The sequence below is a fragment of the Excalfactoria chinensis genome, chromosome 22, assembly GCF_039878825.1.
Source record: "Excalfactoria chinensis isolate bCotChi1 chromosome 22, bCotChi1.hap2, whole genome shotgun sequence".
In the NCBI taxonomy this organism is placed as follows: domain Eukaryota; kingdom Metazoa; phylum Chordata; class Aves; order Galliformes; family Phasianidae; genus Excalfactoria; species Excalfactoria chinensis.
The window spans coordinates 2,299,013-2,315,029 of record NC_092846.1 but is presented as its reverse complement, the minus strand read 5'-3'; the positions used below and the strand labels follow the sequence as shown (position 1 = coordinate 2,315,029).

General features: G+C 50.0%; 2 protein-coding genes across 3 annotated transcripts; one reads left to right on the top strand and one right to left on the bottom strand.

Annotated features, from left to right (window-relative positions):
- Positions 1–8,412: 8,412 nt before the first annotated feature.
- SYF2 (SYF2 pre-mRNA splicing factor) lies at positions 8,413–10,783 on the top strand. Its single transcript, XM_072355152.1, has 7 exons — positions 8,413–8,532; positions 8,609–8,713; positions 8,999–9,124; positions 9,357–9,474; positions 9,577–9,667; positions 10,221–10,319; positions 10,425–10,783. Exons 1-7 carry the CDS (start codon positions 8,479–8,481, stop codon positions 10,588–10,590), a joined length of 759 nt encoding a protein of 252 aa, XP_072211253.1. The 5' UTR covers positions 8,413–8,478; the 3' UTR covers positions 10,591–10,783.
- Positions 10,784–11,163: 380 nt separating this feature from the next.
- RSRP1 (arginine and serine rich protein 1) lies at positions 11,164–16,003 on the bottom strand. 2 transcript variants are annotated; one of them, XR_011905753.1, is made up of 6 exons: positions 15,766–15,984; positions 15,552–15,607; positions 13,956–14,579; positions 13,485–13,639; positions 12,095–12,586; positions 11,164–11,688 (listed from the first exon to the last, which is right to left on the bottom strand). XR_011905753.1 is itself a non-coding variant. In XM_072355151.1 (6 exons), the coding sequence occupies exons 1-6, from the start codon at positions 15,852–15,854 to the stop codon at positions 11,506–11,508; spliced, it is 1,188 nt and encodes a 395-aa protein (XP_072211252.1). In that variant the 5' UTR covers positions 15,855–16,003; the 3' UTR covers positions 11,164–11,505. The 2 variants fall into 2 exon arrangements, 1 of the variants encoding a protein (XP_072211252.1); XM_072355151.1 differs by having other exon boundaries at positions 12,095–12,175; positions 15,766–16,003.
- Positions 16,004–16,017: the final 14 nt, after the last annotated feature.

Genomic DNA, 16,017 nt, shown 5'->3' with positions numbered 1-16,017 from the left:
CCTGAAGTATCATCTTAAAAGTCAGAGCTGTCAAACGCCTTGAGTCAGCGCTTCAAAATAAAGCACTCTCGTTTGCTGATGCTCCCATCAGAGATTTTATTTATTATTCTTTTTGGTGCTTAGAAACGTCCCTTGGCCGCCTCTTAAAGCCGTCCACAAGACTTTTGCAAGCAATCCAAAAGAGAAAAGGTCGATTTTCTTTTCTTAATTGGGTTAGTGAGGAGATTTGTGGGTATTTCCAGGGAGGGAAACACAAGGATTGCACCCCAATCCCAGCAGGACAGGGACCAACATGATGCTGCCAGCCCGGGGGCTGCAGAGGATGACCCCATTCCCCCTCCAGAGCCCAAGCAGTGGGACAGCCCAGGGCAGCCCCAGTTTTACCCTTCTGCTTCTTTCCAGCCCTCAGCTTTCCCAGGGCTGAGACACCCCATTAGAAATGTGGGCACCACAGCAGCCCCATGGAGCAGCAATGCTTTTGTAAGGCTCACATCTCCCAAAGCAGACCCTAATTAACCCCCAATTGCCCCAACCCAGCTCAGGTGCCAGGCTCTGCTCCACATCACCTCCCATCCTGTGCTCCATTCCTGACCCTGCGGGATCCTGAGGATTTCTCACAGATCTGCTCCTTGCTACATCCCCTTGATTTCAGCCCATCCCTCTTTTCCATTCCCAGGAAGGAAGCAAGTGTTGTGCTCCACTTCCATGGCCACATCTGCGCCCAGCTTGCTGCCTTCCCAAGGAGCTGCTCTCAGCATTTCAGGCTTTCAAGTGATGAGACCCACTCCTGCTTCTACTTTTAGGCACTCGTGTTTTGCCAGGCTGATGTTTTCCCCTAATAACTCACCGCTGTGCTCTGGGTCCATCACTCAGCAGGTGGAAAGGAGCTGAGTTCAGGTGAAAAAAGCAATTCCTTTTCTTAAGATGTTCTTAACGCCACGTTGCCAAAGGATGCTCCCAGCACAAGGAACAGTGTTAACTATCACACTGAGCTGGTTATACGGTGCCTTCCCAAATCACAGCCATGTGCTGAGATGTCTGACATGGGAACAGAGCAGCCTCAGTGCCAGCTGTCAGAGAACCAGAGCATGGTGGGGTTGTGTTGCACCTTTCAAACCATCCAGTTCCAATTCCCCAGCCATGGCACGACTTCCAACCTCAAACTCAGGTTGCCTACCACTAGGTCAGGTTGCATGCCACTAAGTCAGGTTGCCAACCACATGCTGGCCTGTGGAAGCACATGTTGGTTATTACCATCCTCTTGCTAATACGCATCGGGTTTTGATTCTACTGACTTACTCCCTTTGACGCCTAAATCACTTCCAGCCAAGCTGTCTGTCAGGCTTTCCAATCCAGCAGCACTGACTCCCAAATCGCATCGTCCATGTCCTAAACCTGATTTGCTTTAATAGATGCTTCTATAGATACAATAGATGAGCTACAGCCCAAGCCATGACATCCCCCTGAGCTCTGGGTACACCACAGCCTCACACTGCGACTTCCACACCTAAAACCACCCCGCGCCATCCTTTCCTTATCCCCTAAGAGACCTAAATCTGCGGTGCTCCGGTATGTCCTACACACACACACACACAGAGCAGAGCCTGGTTCGGATCCAAGCTCAGAGGGAAACAAAGACAACTCATCCCACTGCAGGAGGAGGGATGCAGAATGCGGCCGGCGTGGAGCTCTGCTAATTTTACCCTTGCTGGCTGCAGCCCGCAGCCACTGCTTCTCGTTACGCCTCCCGCCGAGCAGCAGCACAAGCACGCAGCATTTTTGCACAGTTACTGGGTAGCAGAAATATCCTCCTTTGGGTTTTTGTGCCTTTTTTTTTTTGTTGTGTCGTTTTTTTATCCCTTGGCTTCCAAAGTTCGGGGGGAAAAAAGAGCAAGAGAGCAAAAAAAAACCAATATAGAGAAATAGTAGATAAACGTGCAAATAAAATGCTTCGTTGAGGGGGAAGGGGGGTCGGTCACGCTGCAAAGCGGGAGAGGGAAGGTGTTTGAAATACAGATAATGGGGTTTTTTTCCTCCCCCCTTTGAATGTCTACGGGATCGGCAGCAAGGTGGGCGCTGCGGGAGGAAGCGGTCCCAAGGAGCTGCGCCTGGAGCTGCTTAGCGCGGCGCTGGCGAACACATGTCACCGAGCTGAGAGCCAAATGCAGAAGGAAACAGAAGGTGACAGGAAAGATACCGTGACTAAAGGGATCTTCCAGGGCTCAGAGAGGAACCGGCTGTGCCTGGAGGTGGTCGGGGCTCTGCCGGAGCCGATACCGTCGCGGTGCCACGCAGGTGGTTACGGGGAGGCGGAGCAGGAACACGTTTGCAGAAGTGACCCCTCCGGGCTCACGGTTCCGCTGTTTGTTCCCCAGCACCGAAGCCCGAATCCAGCCCCAGATCCGCACCCTCGGAGGGTTTCTAACCCCGAGCTGAGGCCTCAAACCGGGCATCACCTCTCAGTCCTGCAGCCCAATGCATTCTAAGCGCAGCCAGATGCACCAAAGGCTTCGCATCGGGGTATTTTTGTACTCTGGTGCATCCATCGCTCTGCACTCAGTGTCCCTCCCGTGGGCAGAGGATGCTCCGAGCACCTCCTGCACGACGACCACAACGCACTGAATGGCCCACAGCTCAACGGACTACCTGTACAGGAGGGGTCGGACCTGAGCTTGCATTTCCCTGCATGCAAACCCTTTTTGTGCACGCACGCAGCAGCTCCCAGCTCTGCACCTCCATGAGGGCCAAGCAAAGCCAGCTCGCCCGCAGCCCCTCTGCTCCTTTCACCAAAGTTTCACCATATTAAGCAGCTGAACTGCATCATCCAAGGAGTGTCAAATTGGTTTTAAATGGTTCTAATTATAACCAGGAAGTTTTAAAGTGTGTGGGTGGAAAGGAATGCAGCAGATTAATTTAATAGCAGTTACCACGGCACAATAGTCCTTCAATTAAGAGTTCTTTCTGGCTGGGCTTTTTTTTTTTCCCCCCTCTTTCTCCCTGTTAATAATAAATGTCACAAATGAGAATAGACATATTACTTCATCAGATGCTTTGGCATATCTTGTCGCCGAAAGCCTTTAGTGCAGAAATAGTAGCTGAAAGGGTAATTTTATAAGGCTTAGCACTCACTTAACGCTTTAGGGGCCGAAATCAGCCCTCAGAAGAAATCCATTCAGCAGCACCTGTTGCATCCCAGCAGCGCCCAGCTCTGCGAGCACTAAAAGGAGCACTCACAGGACAGAGGGACTGCAGCCCCAGTGTGCTGTACTGGGAGCACTGGGAGAGCTGTGCTGCTGATGGACCACAGCTCAGGGTGAGGTGCTGCTGCTTACCAGCATTGGCTGCCCTTTAATATTTAATGACAGCTGAAGTGTGCTTCCCATGCAGGGGGGGGGGGGGTCGCAAGAAAGCGATAATCAGACGGGAAGAGCTCAATCTGCGGTGGCAAAAATGCATCAAAATGAACATCAGTGCTCGTTTACAAACAACAGATCAGGGTGAGGGGCTGAGGGGGCCCTCCCATACCATCAAGTGATGGAAAGCAGCAGAAGTTGGCTAAAATCCCCCAAATCCAGCTTCATCTCGGTGATTTGTGCACAAGTTTGGAGGACGTGATATTGAGCAGACTTTGGTACTGAAAAACAACACGCTGGGGGTAAACAGGGAGATTTATCCTTTTACTTTTGTGGTTTTCAGATAGTTTATGACAGCGGGCTAATAACTCACACACCAAAATGGGCATCGATCCGGGATGATGCGACGTGACCCACAGCCCTACAGCCACCTCTGCCTATGGGACAACATCTGGAGCATCACAGGGCCAGGCTGGGGATCCCTCTGGGGTGCAGGGACTCCAAGGTCCCATATCCCCCTCATGCTTCTCAATGGGAGTGCCCTCTCCATGCTGCCCACCACCCCCTCCTCCCCCTGCTTCCTTATTCCAACAGTAGGACCACGGGTCCCATCCTTCCCATTTACTGACAGTTAATTAATTGCCACTTGTTGCCTTCTCCCAGAGGAGCGCCTGTCCCCACTGATGGATCCGTGCTGCCGCATGGGGACCTGCAGTTATTCCCATCCCAATGGGGCCCAGCAGTGCCTCCTGTACTGGCTGCACAGAGCACGACCCCACTGCACAGTGAGGGATGCTCAAGGGCAGTGCATGGGTTGGCTGTTCCCAACCTGAGCCTGAAAAGGGGCGCAATGCTGTTGAGCAGCCCTGCAGCTCTCCCACTGTTCTGCAGTGGCATCTTTCTCTGATATATACTGTAAATCTGCTTCATTTGAAATTCACAGTTAATGACTGAGGTGCTCTCATCCAGGAAACTCCACAAGGTTCCGGCTTTTAAAGGGAAAAGATGTAACCGGGCAGGAGCTGAGCAATGCAGTGAGCTGCCCCGCTCTGCAGGCACTTAAGAAGTCTCCAAAAGAAACATCTCATACCACCATCCCCCCCCATGGAAACAGTGTGATTTACCAGCAAGGAGAAGGCGAGGGGTGCTCCTGTTCCACCTCCATGGGACCCTGAGACATGATGGGAGACATGAGACATCACAATGCTCCTGCTGCAGGGTCACCATAGGAGGTGATGGGCCAGGCTGGGGCCAGCAGCAGTGGGATGCATTGCTGCTCCTTCCCTTCTCCCTTAGGGCTGCGCTGCATGTCTTCCATCCCAACATCCCATCCTGAGCTGCAATCCCAGACCAGTGCAATGTGAAGGAAGGGAACTTTGAGCACAGCTCACCCACTGCCCCCCATAGGGGTGAGCCTTCCACTTTGCCCACCCAGTAGCATCAAATGCAAACCGTTGCCTTCATTTGAACTATATGATCAGGAGCCTAATTCAATACAATTAGGATCATTGTTTGAGGGTTGAGCATTTAGCTGAAACCCTAAGCCGGCCCTGCAGTAATTTGGCTGTGGAGGAATTGATTTTGACCATCAGCACTTTCTCATTTTCAATAGAGTACAAACATAACCAGGTTAATTTCTGTTAAGCACATTACCCAGGTACTTTTTGCTCTCCAGCCCAATGATTATGTGTCTGATCTGAAAGATTATAATTGCAACCCAATAGGACACAAACTGTAGGCTATGATTGAAAGGAATAGGACTGAAAGAAAACCAGCTTCTCTTCTCCCTACAGAACAGTCTTCACTTTTCCCCTATCCAAATTTCCTCATGGCTCGTGTCTATGTGCAATACAGCAGCACGTTAGATCTGTTTCGATCAGTAAATACATCCCGATTAATCTTATCTTCAGTCATAGGATCATGGAATGGTTGAGGTTGGAGGGGATCTTGAAGACCATCCAGTTCCAGCCCCTGCTATGGGCTGGGTGCCTCCCATCAGGACAGGCTGCCCAGAGCTCCATCCATGACCAAGGACACCTCCAGGGATGGGGCACCCACAGCTCTGGGCAGCAGTGCCAGTGCCTCACTGCCCTCTAAGTAAAGCATTTCTTCCAATCACATAACCGATATCTCCCCTCTTTTAGTTCAAAGCCATCCAGCTGTCCCATCCCCATCAGGCTGTGTAAAAAGCCAGTCTCCCTCCTTGTGTTGATTTGGTCCAACACAAGTCCTAGGTCTAATTTCCCCTCCTTCACACAACGCTTCTGCTTGCAAAGGGCTTTGCAGCGTGGCCAGGCAAGAAGGCTCCAGGCACAGGGTGCTGCCCATACCCTGCTGCCCCATGCTGCTCCAGGCAGCCCCCCAGCTCCCCCTTAGTCATAGAAGGGGTTCTCCCACCCCTAAGGCCATCCTTCCCCCAGCACTGCCACCCATCACAAGCACCAGGACTGGGATGAGCCTTGTCACCAGCCCTGCCTGTACATCACTCCTCCTGTTCATCAGAACGTCCTTCCGCTTATAAAGCACCTTTCATCACGAAACAGGATGGAGTGCAGCAGCTGTTGAACAGCACGGAGCCGCGCTGTGCAGGGCAGGGCAGGAAGTGGAAGCAGCTCCAGCAGCTGCTGGGACAGCACAGGAGAGCTGTGCTCACGCCACCGCATGCCGGGGCCTTATCACATCCCCCAGCACGCTCACGGCTCCCTTCTGACACGCAAGAAGCCCCATGTGGCACAGAGCATGTGACAGCACCGATGCAACACGCAGCAGCTGGGGAGCTACACCCTACAGGTCGCTTGCAGGACAGAGAACAGCAGAATGGTTGGGTTGGAATGGACTCCAAAGCCTCTCCAGTCCCATCCCTGCCCATGGGCTGGGTCGCCTCCAATAGCCCATAGCTCTATCCATAGCCTTGGGCACCTCCAGGGATGGGGCACCCACAGCTCTCTGTCCCTGCAACCCCCACTAGTGCCCACACCCTGTGCAACGCCTACATGCCACAGGGCTGACCAGCAGCTCCACGTTGTGGCTGTGGGTCCGGATTGTGGTGATGCACACACAAACCACGCTACAGCACACCCAAGCCACAGCAATGCACGTCCAAGCCATGGAATGGCAGATCCAGCTCCCAGCAAACCCAAAGCACATCTCTGCACATGCAGGTTTGCCCTGGGAGTTGCAGCAGATCAGCCCTGCGAGCAAAGAGCTGGAGGCAGCACTACAGGGCAGAAGCAGCACCGCATGGCTGTCACTTGGGGCAGGGATGCTGACCAACACATGGTGTGCTCCAGCTCAGGAGAATGGAAAGGTTTTAAGCACCACTTGGGCCTAGAGCAGCACCTCGCTTAAACCACAGCGTGTGTTTTTCCTCCCTGCATAAAAACTGCTGCAGTTGGAACCAGCAACGTCTTCCCTTTATGCTTCCCTGGCACGAAGAAGAATGGCACGAACTCTTCTGGGCTCTGTCCTCACACTCTGCATGACGCCAGGAGCAGCGGCAGCCTCCCATGGGCTCAGCCAAGCCCTGTGAGTGGGAACTGTCCTCAGATCCAGGGTTTGCTACCTACAGGGCACACAGGCTTGGCTGTATCCTGGGGAGCACATGGTGGCCTCTGTCACATTGGAGCCACCACTGTTTTGCTGAGAAGCAGCTCCACACGCTCCCTTTGCTGCTACCCAAACTGCTGGAGCAACCCCAACAGCTCCAAGCTGTGAACACACCGGGGTGCACTCACAGAGGTCACCCTCCGGACCCCCTTAAAGACAACCTCAGTTTTTGCTGTCGTGGGGTGGGGGATCATTGCTGCTGTTTTCCCCACACACACACCAAAAAAAGGACCTTCCCCTTTGAAAAAGACAAATATAACCGAGATGAGTCAGTTCCTCCGAGCTCCCATCCCCTGTACAATGTGTAACTGGAATCCTTCATTTCGGCACTGCAGGGGAGGCAGAACTGGAGAAGACAATGGAAGCAGCTATAACCCCCCCCCCCCCATCCCAATAAACACACACACACACAACCCAGCAGTGCCAGTTCTGTGCTCGTGAGAAATAAAAACATGCTTGAAACCTAAAAATAAGTTAACTGTAAATGACAGTGAGAGCAGATCTGTGTGCACTCACTGACAGCCAGAGCAGGATCCGGCCCTTCGGGTTCATTCCTTGCTCTTTTCAAGGCAGGCTGTGATTTGCAGCGGGTGGCATCAAGCTGGGGACACGCTCAGCAACCTGCAGCAGGAATTGGGCTCCCTGAGCTGGTATCGGAGCTAGAAGTGAATGTGCACGAGGCAGGAAAACCTCTTGAGTTTCTTCTATAAGAAGGGAAGGGGAGAAGGGCTGAGCTCGGGGCTTGGCTGGGTCAAAGCAGTGCACGGCACACAGAAGCCACTCCGTTTTCTGTGATTAAATGGAAAGGAAGGGCTGCTCACTTTGCAGAGGGTCAGCCCTCTGTTATGGGGCTCGGCTGCCTTCCTTCCCTTCAGCCTACTTGGATGGGGTGAGGAGTGACCCAGAGCTGTCACAGGACATTGCCTGGCTGCTCCATAAGGGACGGTCCTTTATGGGGGAGCTGCAGGGCCCAGCTGGCACAGAATCCCCTAAAAGCTCTATGGTCCGAAGGCCAGGAGATGCGATCAGAGACACTGAGGTTAAAGGAGAGCAGCGATCGCTGCGTGCTGCAGAGCCGGCTCCGCTCAGCGCCGGTGCTGCGCTTCCCTCTGCTGGCAGCAAGGCTCAGCTCGGAGCATCGCCGTGTAACTGGCTCCGAACCTGCCTGGGTTTGCAGCTCCTGCAGAGCACCGGCTGTGCATCAATGCGCATCTGACACCCCGCGAGCTGCTTCCTCGCGTCGAACGGAAGCTTTGCATCACCCCATTGATTCCCCAGCAGGGGAGAATATGTATTTATATACGTGGATGTAGCGGTGTTCGTTAAACACAGAGTAATTGCAGGCTGCCTGCCCGGCAGGAGCACAGCAGGAAGGTTAAGATCGAGCACCACGAGGAGACCCGGCGGCCATGAATAACGCTGATACCTCCCGCCCGCCGGGGGGCGCTCGAGGGCAGCCCCTGGTGAGAGGAAGCGGAAGTTCGTGCTGGGACGGAAGCGGAAGTGCTCGCAGCGCGGAATGGCGGCGGCAGCGGTTTCGGCGCTGGGCGGGTTGGGGGATCCCGGTGACGGGGTGAGGCCGCGGAGGGGGGTTGCGGGGCGGCGTGGCGGCCTTTCTTCCAGCAGGACGCTGAGCGGGCTTGTTTCAGGGCTCCTCGGGATCGGAGGACGAGGCGCAGACCAGCGCGGCGGCGACGGCGGCCCAGAAGCGAGAAGAGCGGCTGCGGAGGTTCCGAGAGCTGCACTTGAAGCGGGTACGGGACGGGACGGGCTGCGCTCAGCTGCGCTGCCGGTGTGACCGGGGGAAGCGATGGGAGAACGGAGGTTTCCGGGTCAATTCGGGTGTGAGTCGGTTGCGGCCGCCGCAGCCCTGAAGGGATTCGTTGCCCGTAATCGATTCGGTCCTTCCCATAAAGGAATCCCGTTTGTCTCAGGCCTCTGCGCCTCACTGAGACGCCTCGATCAGCTGCGGGATGGGTTTGTTTTGTGCAGCGTCGTCACTTTGATATGGGATGTTTTGTTCGTTGTTTTGTGCCTAGAACGAAGCTCGCAAGCTGAATCACCAGGAAGTGGTGGAGGAAGACAAGAGGCTCAAATTGCCGCCCAACTGGGAAGCCAAGAAAGCACGACTGGAGTGGGAGCTGAAGGTGGAGGAGAAGAAGAAGGTAAGAAGAGCACAGTGGTGCAGTTCTGGAGTGCTGCAGTGATGCTCCCCTTTCATTGAGTCTTTGACTCGAGTTACCCCTTGTTGTGTTTCCTCGCTCCCATTTCCCCCAGAGAAAACCCAGTTAAGCTCTTGAGTATGTGTGTATGTTAGTTCTGCACTTGAGGCTGACCGTATTGATCTGTGTAAGCTTTGAGTTCAATCCTTGTTGCTCAATATTTGTGCTCTATTAGGAATGTGCAGCAAGAGGAGAAGACTACGAGCGAGTGAAGCTGTTGGAGATCAGCGCTGAGGACGCAGAGAGATGGGAAAGGAAAAAGAAGAGGAAAAATCCCGATTTAGGATTCTCAGGTACGTTTCATTACACAATTGTCTTAATGAACGTGGTCATATTTCGAGCAGAATCATGAAATAAAAGCCTTTACTTTAACAATCATTTCTTTCCTTGCAAAGATTACGCAGCTGCTCAGCTGCGCCAATACCAGAGGCTGACCAGGCAGATCAAACCCGACCTGGAGCAGTATGAGAAGCTGAAGGAGCAGTAGTAAGTGCCATTCAGTCACCTGGTCACCAGTACTGCCTTTAGAAATGGCTATTCAAGACTTCAGATAACAAACCTTTCAGCACGTGTATGTTGTTACATGTAATATTTAACATGAAATGCACAACCTGTTTGATAATGTGGTACTTCCACTCTTTACTTCAATAGGTAGAAGACAGCATTGCAGTTTGTGTTTTTTTTTCCTCCTTTCAACCTCACAATTAATGGCTTTGAAGCAACACTGCTACCACTGTGAAGTTATTTAGATGGGCGAGCTGTTTGCTATTTCTTAGCTGTATTTGTTTTCTTTAATGTTTTGGGGGGTTTGGTGCTTTCTTAGTTTTATTTTTCAGCAGGTTTTGATATTAGAAGTTGCCGTGTTTGCATTCAAATAGAAAGATTTTAGTGCTGAGTTCTTTATCCTGTATAGGTATGTTTAAGTTTAGGATCAGCATGTTCTCATTGCATCTCTAACTCCTGCAGTTAGAAATTAAGTGCCTTGCAAGATTAAATCTATTGTATCTGTAAACTGCTGCTCATCTTCTGCTGTTCTCAGTGGTGAAGCGCTCTATCCAACATCTGACAGCCTCCTCCATGGAACTCACGTGCCAGATAAGGAAGGGATCGACAGAATGGTTGCAGATCTTGAAAAACAGTGAGTGAAGGAGATCAATGTCACCATTCCTGCATGTGCCATCATTCCTTAGTTAAGTGCACAGAGCCACCTGCAGGCCTTTAAACACTGATGCTTGCCTTGCAGAATTGAGAAGCGTGAGAAGTACAGCCGGAGACGTCCTTACAACGACGATGCGGATATTGATTACATCAATGAAAGAAATGCCAAGTTCAATAAGAAGGCAGAGCGCTTCTATGGGAAGTACACGGCTGAAATCAAACAGAACTTGGAGAGAGGAACAGCTGTCTGAACTGCGACACCCAGCAGAGCACAAGCTACAGCCCTCCTCTGCCTGAACCCCCTGAAGCAGTGTCTAAGATGGCGTGTTTCATACAGCAGATGTGCACAGCACATGCCTGCAGTTGTATTATAAGCTTTACTTGCTGAGCAGCCAGCTCCTCCAATGTCATGTTCTCAATAAACTCTCACTCTGATTAAAAGCGTTTCAGTTATCTGAAGATGTTTGTTTAGCAAGATGAAAATACATGTTAAAATCGTATTGCTCTAGCTATTTAGCAACACTTCTTTAACAGTCTTCCAGCCCAATCTCACTTCAATTATATAGAAATAAAGAGCTATTAAGCCTCTTTTTTATTAAGATGAAATGGTGATGGCTTCACAGGGCAGCCAGACACAACAGATTGCCATTTGCAGAAGGGTATCCACCACAGTTAACCTCAGTTTGCCACAGCCTGGAAGGAATGATACCAGTATGAAGGTCTGTTTTCAAGGTGACCTTCAAATCTTGTCACACTTTCCAATAAGTGGAACTTAAACCTGGAAATAACCACTGGAGAGGAAAAAAAGAGCCCAATACTTGATATACAGATGCCAGTGCAAAAGTGAACTTTATTTACTTGAAGTAAACTGTTACACAATGGAATTTAACTGTTCGAATTAACAGCTACTGAACTAGTCTTTAGAAAAAAATTACCCACCTGTTAAGTTCTAGTCCATTAAAGCAATACAAAAATATTTACAAATATACACAAGATTCCATCTGTGGCTTCTGGATCACTGCGATATACATCTGAAAGAGAAACCTAAGATTCCAAAATTAAAGATATCAAAATAAATACTCAACAAGCCTTCAAGCTCATCAGGAAAGGTCACACCTCACTACCCAGCTGCTATTAGGATACTCAGTCTAAGGAACAGAGCTATTCTAGCGTGCTCGGAACAGCGTGTTTTTGGGTGAGAAGTTGAGGAACTTTTTCTCCTCCTTCTTGACCGGAACCCACTGCCCATAAGGACTTCCCTTTCTGTCATCTTCTCTTCCTGGAGAAATGGATGGTTCTTTAACAACATGGTTCACTGGCTTCTGTTGTACCGGCTTTGCCATTGTGTTCTGGAAAAGAAATTACATTTTAAACCACTGGAAAGATAACAAAGACCCAACAACTTTAAGAGGCTTGTATTGACATTTAACTGACCCAAAATGCTGAATAACCGCCCCACCTTTGCATTACTCAAACATAACCAAAGATGCAACTTCAAGTTGCAGTGAGAAATGCCAGAAACAAAAAGCTCACAGGCACTGAGAGTTATGAGCAGAAACGTCTACATCCATTTTAAACATTACTGTAGTACATTAACAGCACTGTACTGCTCAAGTACTGATCCAGCTCCTTCAGGAAAGGAACAGCAAAGCCCTCCAAGTGTTACCATTGCTGTTTGATTTGGCCATCACTGCTGTGGAGACTGATACAAGAGGGATCAATCATGGGACTTCCATCTCTGGAAAGCTCACTTACATTAGGGCTGAACGAGATGCTCCGTGCGGTTGCTCTCTCCACTCCACTTTTGGTTATGATTTCTGTCAGTCCTTTGGGTTGCTAGAGAAAAGCACACAACACTTCAGTGGGAGGATACAACACCCTCTGTAGGTTAAGGCAGCCTTTACAAGTTAATAACTTTCCAGTACAGTTGTATCAGATATTTACAACAAAAGTAGCCAGAAGCTACCAAACGTGCCAATAGATCAGCATTGAGTTCAATGTGAAAACCAGTATTTATAATCAAGGTCCTTGTGCCAATTCAAGGACCTGATATGACCTGATATCCATGCCCCAGTTACAGTTTTAAAGAGTATTCAAATGATTCAAAGCATGGAATGCCATACAATGAAATGTAGTGTCAGAATAAGTCGCATGAAGTTCTGCACGTTAATCCTGCAGAGCTTTGGATAACAACAACAAACTTATCTGCAAGTGATGCAGGCCTCTTCTTCTGTACTCTCTCAACATCTGGAATATATTGCATATATTATGAAAGGGGTGCCTGTACCATTTGTCTAAAACCTTTAGCAAATTTACTTCCATTTGAAATAGCAGCATTGGATAGATGTAAAGTTATTGCAGTTTTGCATTTACCATCAATCAGATTAACACAGCATTAACACAGCCAAACTACAGCTCAGTTTAAGATGCTGAAGTTTCTCCCTCCCTTAAATTCACAGCAGCTACAGCCCACAAGACCCTTAATTACCAACAGATTTTCTTCATCATGTCTGGAACCATAGTCATGATTTCTATAAGACAGAAATAAAGCATGTAAAATGCATTGTGTGTTCGGGTATGTAATTTCTGGGAAATAGTTTATTACATATGAAAAGCTTTTAACTGTTAGAAAAGGTAGTAAAATTAACCTTAACAAGAAAAAAACAACAGGTTTGCTAAGGAGTCTCCTTGTTTTAGGTCAAGAAAAAAATAGTTTCTGTAATGAGCAATACAACACTACCATTGAGAAGCTGGAAGAACTATAATTCTCTCCCCTTCCTAATGTTGGAACACCAGGGAAAGCCTGCATGCAGCACAGAGCCACAACACAGCTTGGGTAGGAGGGGACCTTAAAGATCACCCAGCTCCAACCCCAGCCACAGGCTGGTTGCCACTGGGACCCCATCCAGCCCAGCCCTGAATCCACTGCCCTTCAGAATCCAGTGTACTCGCAGTGAAAAGCAAAGTCTACAGTGGTTTCTACAGCACTTTTTAGCATTCTGCTCAACCTCAGTTCTCTGTTCAGGAGTTTGAACTTGTAATTACAAACTCCTCAGTAAGGAAAAAGGAATCACGGCACATCCATGCAGACCACAAGTCTTTAAGTGTTGACCTTTTCATTCCCAACACTCCAGTTCATACTTACCTCATCCGACTCCCCAGAGTCTTCATGCTCTTTCTTAATACTGCTGGTCTCCTTAGAAGCAGTACGGATCTTCAAGCTAGCAGGCAGGACTATATTTTCTGTTCCCAGAGCTTTTGCAGCATTAGCCTTTGCAATTTCCAGAAGATCCCTCTTTTCTAAAAGAAGAAGGTTATTGATTTTTAACATATGTATCCTTCCAATACAACCCTATGAACTGCAGCTATACCACTGAAGCATTAACTCTGATGGATTTTCATCTCAACTTGGGAGGTACAGCTTCAGTTGAAATATAAAGATATGCTCTGAACTGCTGCTTTTACCCCCCACCTTAATATATTTTTATAGATATAGCAAGACTTCCTTGCAACCTGCTATTATCAGATAGGCTCTATAAAGTAACTACAGAGCCTACAACTTATCTAGCTCATAAAAGACCTGCTTTCAATGCTCACACCCAAAGTCTCCAAGTACCTTTCTCACTCAAGTGCAGAGGTGACCTACTCCGAGACCTCGTTCGTGACCTGCTTCTCCAGCTCCTGTAAGCCTCAGGGTACACTGTCCGCCCAAACCCATAGTTTCTTCGGCCTCTTGAACGCGACCTGCTTCTTGAATAGGACCTTCTGTAATATGATCTTCCACGGGACCACGACCTGCTGCGTGATCTGTACCTCGGAGGAGAACGGTGGTACCTCCTGTAGTGCCTGGAGTGGTACCTTCCTCTGTATCTCCTGTAGCCACGCGATCTTGAGCGGCTTCTGGAATAGGAACGGGAGCATCTTCTGTACCTTCGGGAACTGTATCTTCGATCCCTAGACCTGGATCTGGACCGACTCCAACTCCTGGAGGAAGCTGAAGAGGACGTACTTGAACTGGACTGGGAGCTGCAGGAAGACCGACTGGATGACCTTGATGATGACCTGCTGCAGCTTCTTTTGGATCTCAAACAATTATCTCTTTTCTTTGGCGAATTGAGACTCAAATCATCCATGCAGTTTGCCATATCATTGCTCTTTCGAGCCACCACTTCCTCCTTGCAGGTACTTTCAGAACCCAATTCTGTTTTTACTGTTGTTCTGCAGTATCCAGTCTCTGTTCCTGGGTAAAGAAGACAGAAACAAATGAAGATACGAATCATTTACAAACAGCAATTGACATACACGCCACCAACAAACATTATGACACAGCACACAAGCAAGAAGTTCAAGGATAATTGAATGCTGACAATTTTTCCTGACAATTATGAGCAGCATCATTTCCTGCCCTGTGGTCAGACTTCTGGGACAGGCTGCTCAGGAAGTGGTGAAGAAATGTTTAGATCTTGTGCTGAAGAACATGGTTTAGTGAGGAAATACTGGTGGTAGGACGGCTGGACTGGATGATCTTAGAGGTTTCTTCCAACCTTGGTCAATCTGTGATTCTATATTAAAGTTTAAGAAAGCTTTAGTGCAAACCATGAGTTTTGAAAGCTTTGTGTTGGCTTTAATGCCCCTCACACAACTTTTGTGAAGATGAAAGTTACTACTATTTCCTTATCCCAAACAAAGCTTTCAAGGTACTCAAGTTCCCATCTGTTCTAAGTGCACCAGGAGGGACAAAACAAACATCTGCCTCCAAGGTCAGAATAGAATTCATGCATTACTTCCACAGCTCATTGATAGGCCAATGATCTCGACCAAATCATGCCAATAAACTACACCAGTAGAGTCTTACATGTTCTTCATACATAGCAGAAAACACAGCTAAGGGATCACAGGATATGACTTGTTAAGGGAGCACATCAAAACAGCTTCTCTGTTCAGCGAACCTATAGTATAAGCACTGCGTTAACACTCTGCTGCTCAAGGTTTGTCTGCTGAACCACTGAGGTTAGATTCACTGCTTACTGTCCATAAGAGCTACCAAGGCATCTGTAAGAGCTGATTAAGCTCCACCCATCACCTTTAAGCAGAGCCCAAGGTCACGGAGCACCGCACAGCCCAGGGGAACGTCCGAGCTGCCTCCCACCCCCCACTCCGTACTGCTCGGAGGCCAGCAATGCTTCTCATGAGGCCGCAGCCGGCCGCTTACCGCTGGGGGCCGCCGGACATCCCCGCTGTTGACTCCCGTGAGTCCCAACGGCGCTCCTGCAACGACACAACGGCGAGTGAGGCGGGGCCGTAACACAACAGCAGCCCGCGGCCCCACAGCGAACGATCCGCCCCCCCCCCCCATCCCATCCCATCCCATCCCATCCCGCCCAGCAGCCCCAGGCCGCGCCGCCGCCCCCCCCGGGCCTCCTCACCCGCTACACGCAGCCGCTCCCCCCCCACACGGATCCTGCTCCGACGGCGGTGCCCGAGGGGACAACCCCGCTTCGTGAGTCACTCCCATAGCGAAAGGCCGAGCCCAGAGAACGCGCCGCGATCCGAACCGGCGGAGCTCCGAGAGAACACAACCGTCCCCACAGCGAGCTGAGCGCCGACTGAGAGCAGCCGCGAACCTTCCAGAACGTCACTCCCTACTTACGTAACGGAGCGAACGGCGCATGCGCGGG

Excerpts from the sequence above, each read along its gene's own strand:
- SYF2 (XM_072355152.1), top strand. The coding sequence starts at position 8,479 with ATGGCGGCGGCAGCGGTTTCGGCGCTGGGCGGGTTGGGGGATCCCGGT. Across the intron at positions 8,714-8,998 it reads GAGAGCTGCACTTGAAGCGG|AACGAAGCTCGCAAGCTGAA; the intron begins GTACGGGACGGG and ends TTTTGTGCCTAG. Across the intron at positions 10,320-10,424 it reads GTTGCAGATCTTGAAAAACA|AATTGAGAAGCGTGAGAAGT; the intron begins GTGAGTGAAGGA and ends CTTGCCTTGCAG.
- RSRP1 (XM_072355151.1), bottom strand. The coding sequence starts at position 15,854 with ATGGGAGTGACTCACGAAGCGGGGTTGTCCCCTCGGGCACCGCCGTCG. Across the intron at positions 14,580-15,551 it reads ATGTCCGGCGGCCCCCAGCG|GAACAGAGACTGGATACTGC; the intron begins GTAAGCGGCCGG and ends TTCTTTACCCAG. Across the intron at positions 13,640-13,955 it reads TCTGCACTTGAGTGAGAAAG|AAAAGAGGGATCTTCTGGAA; the intron begins GTACTTGGAGAC and ends TTCTTCTTTTAG.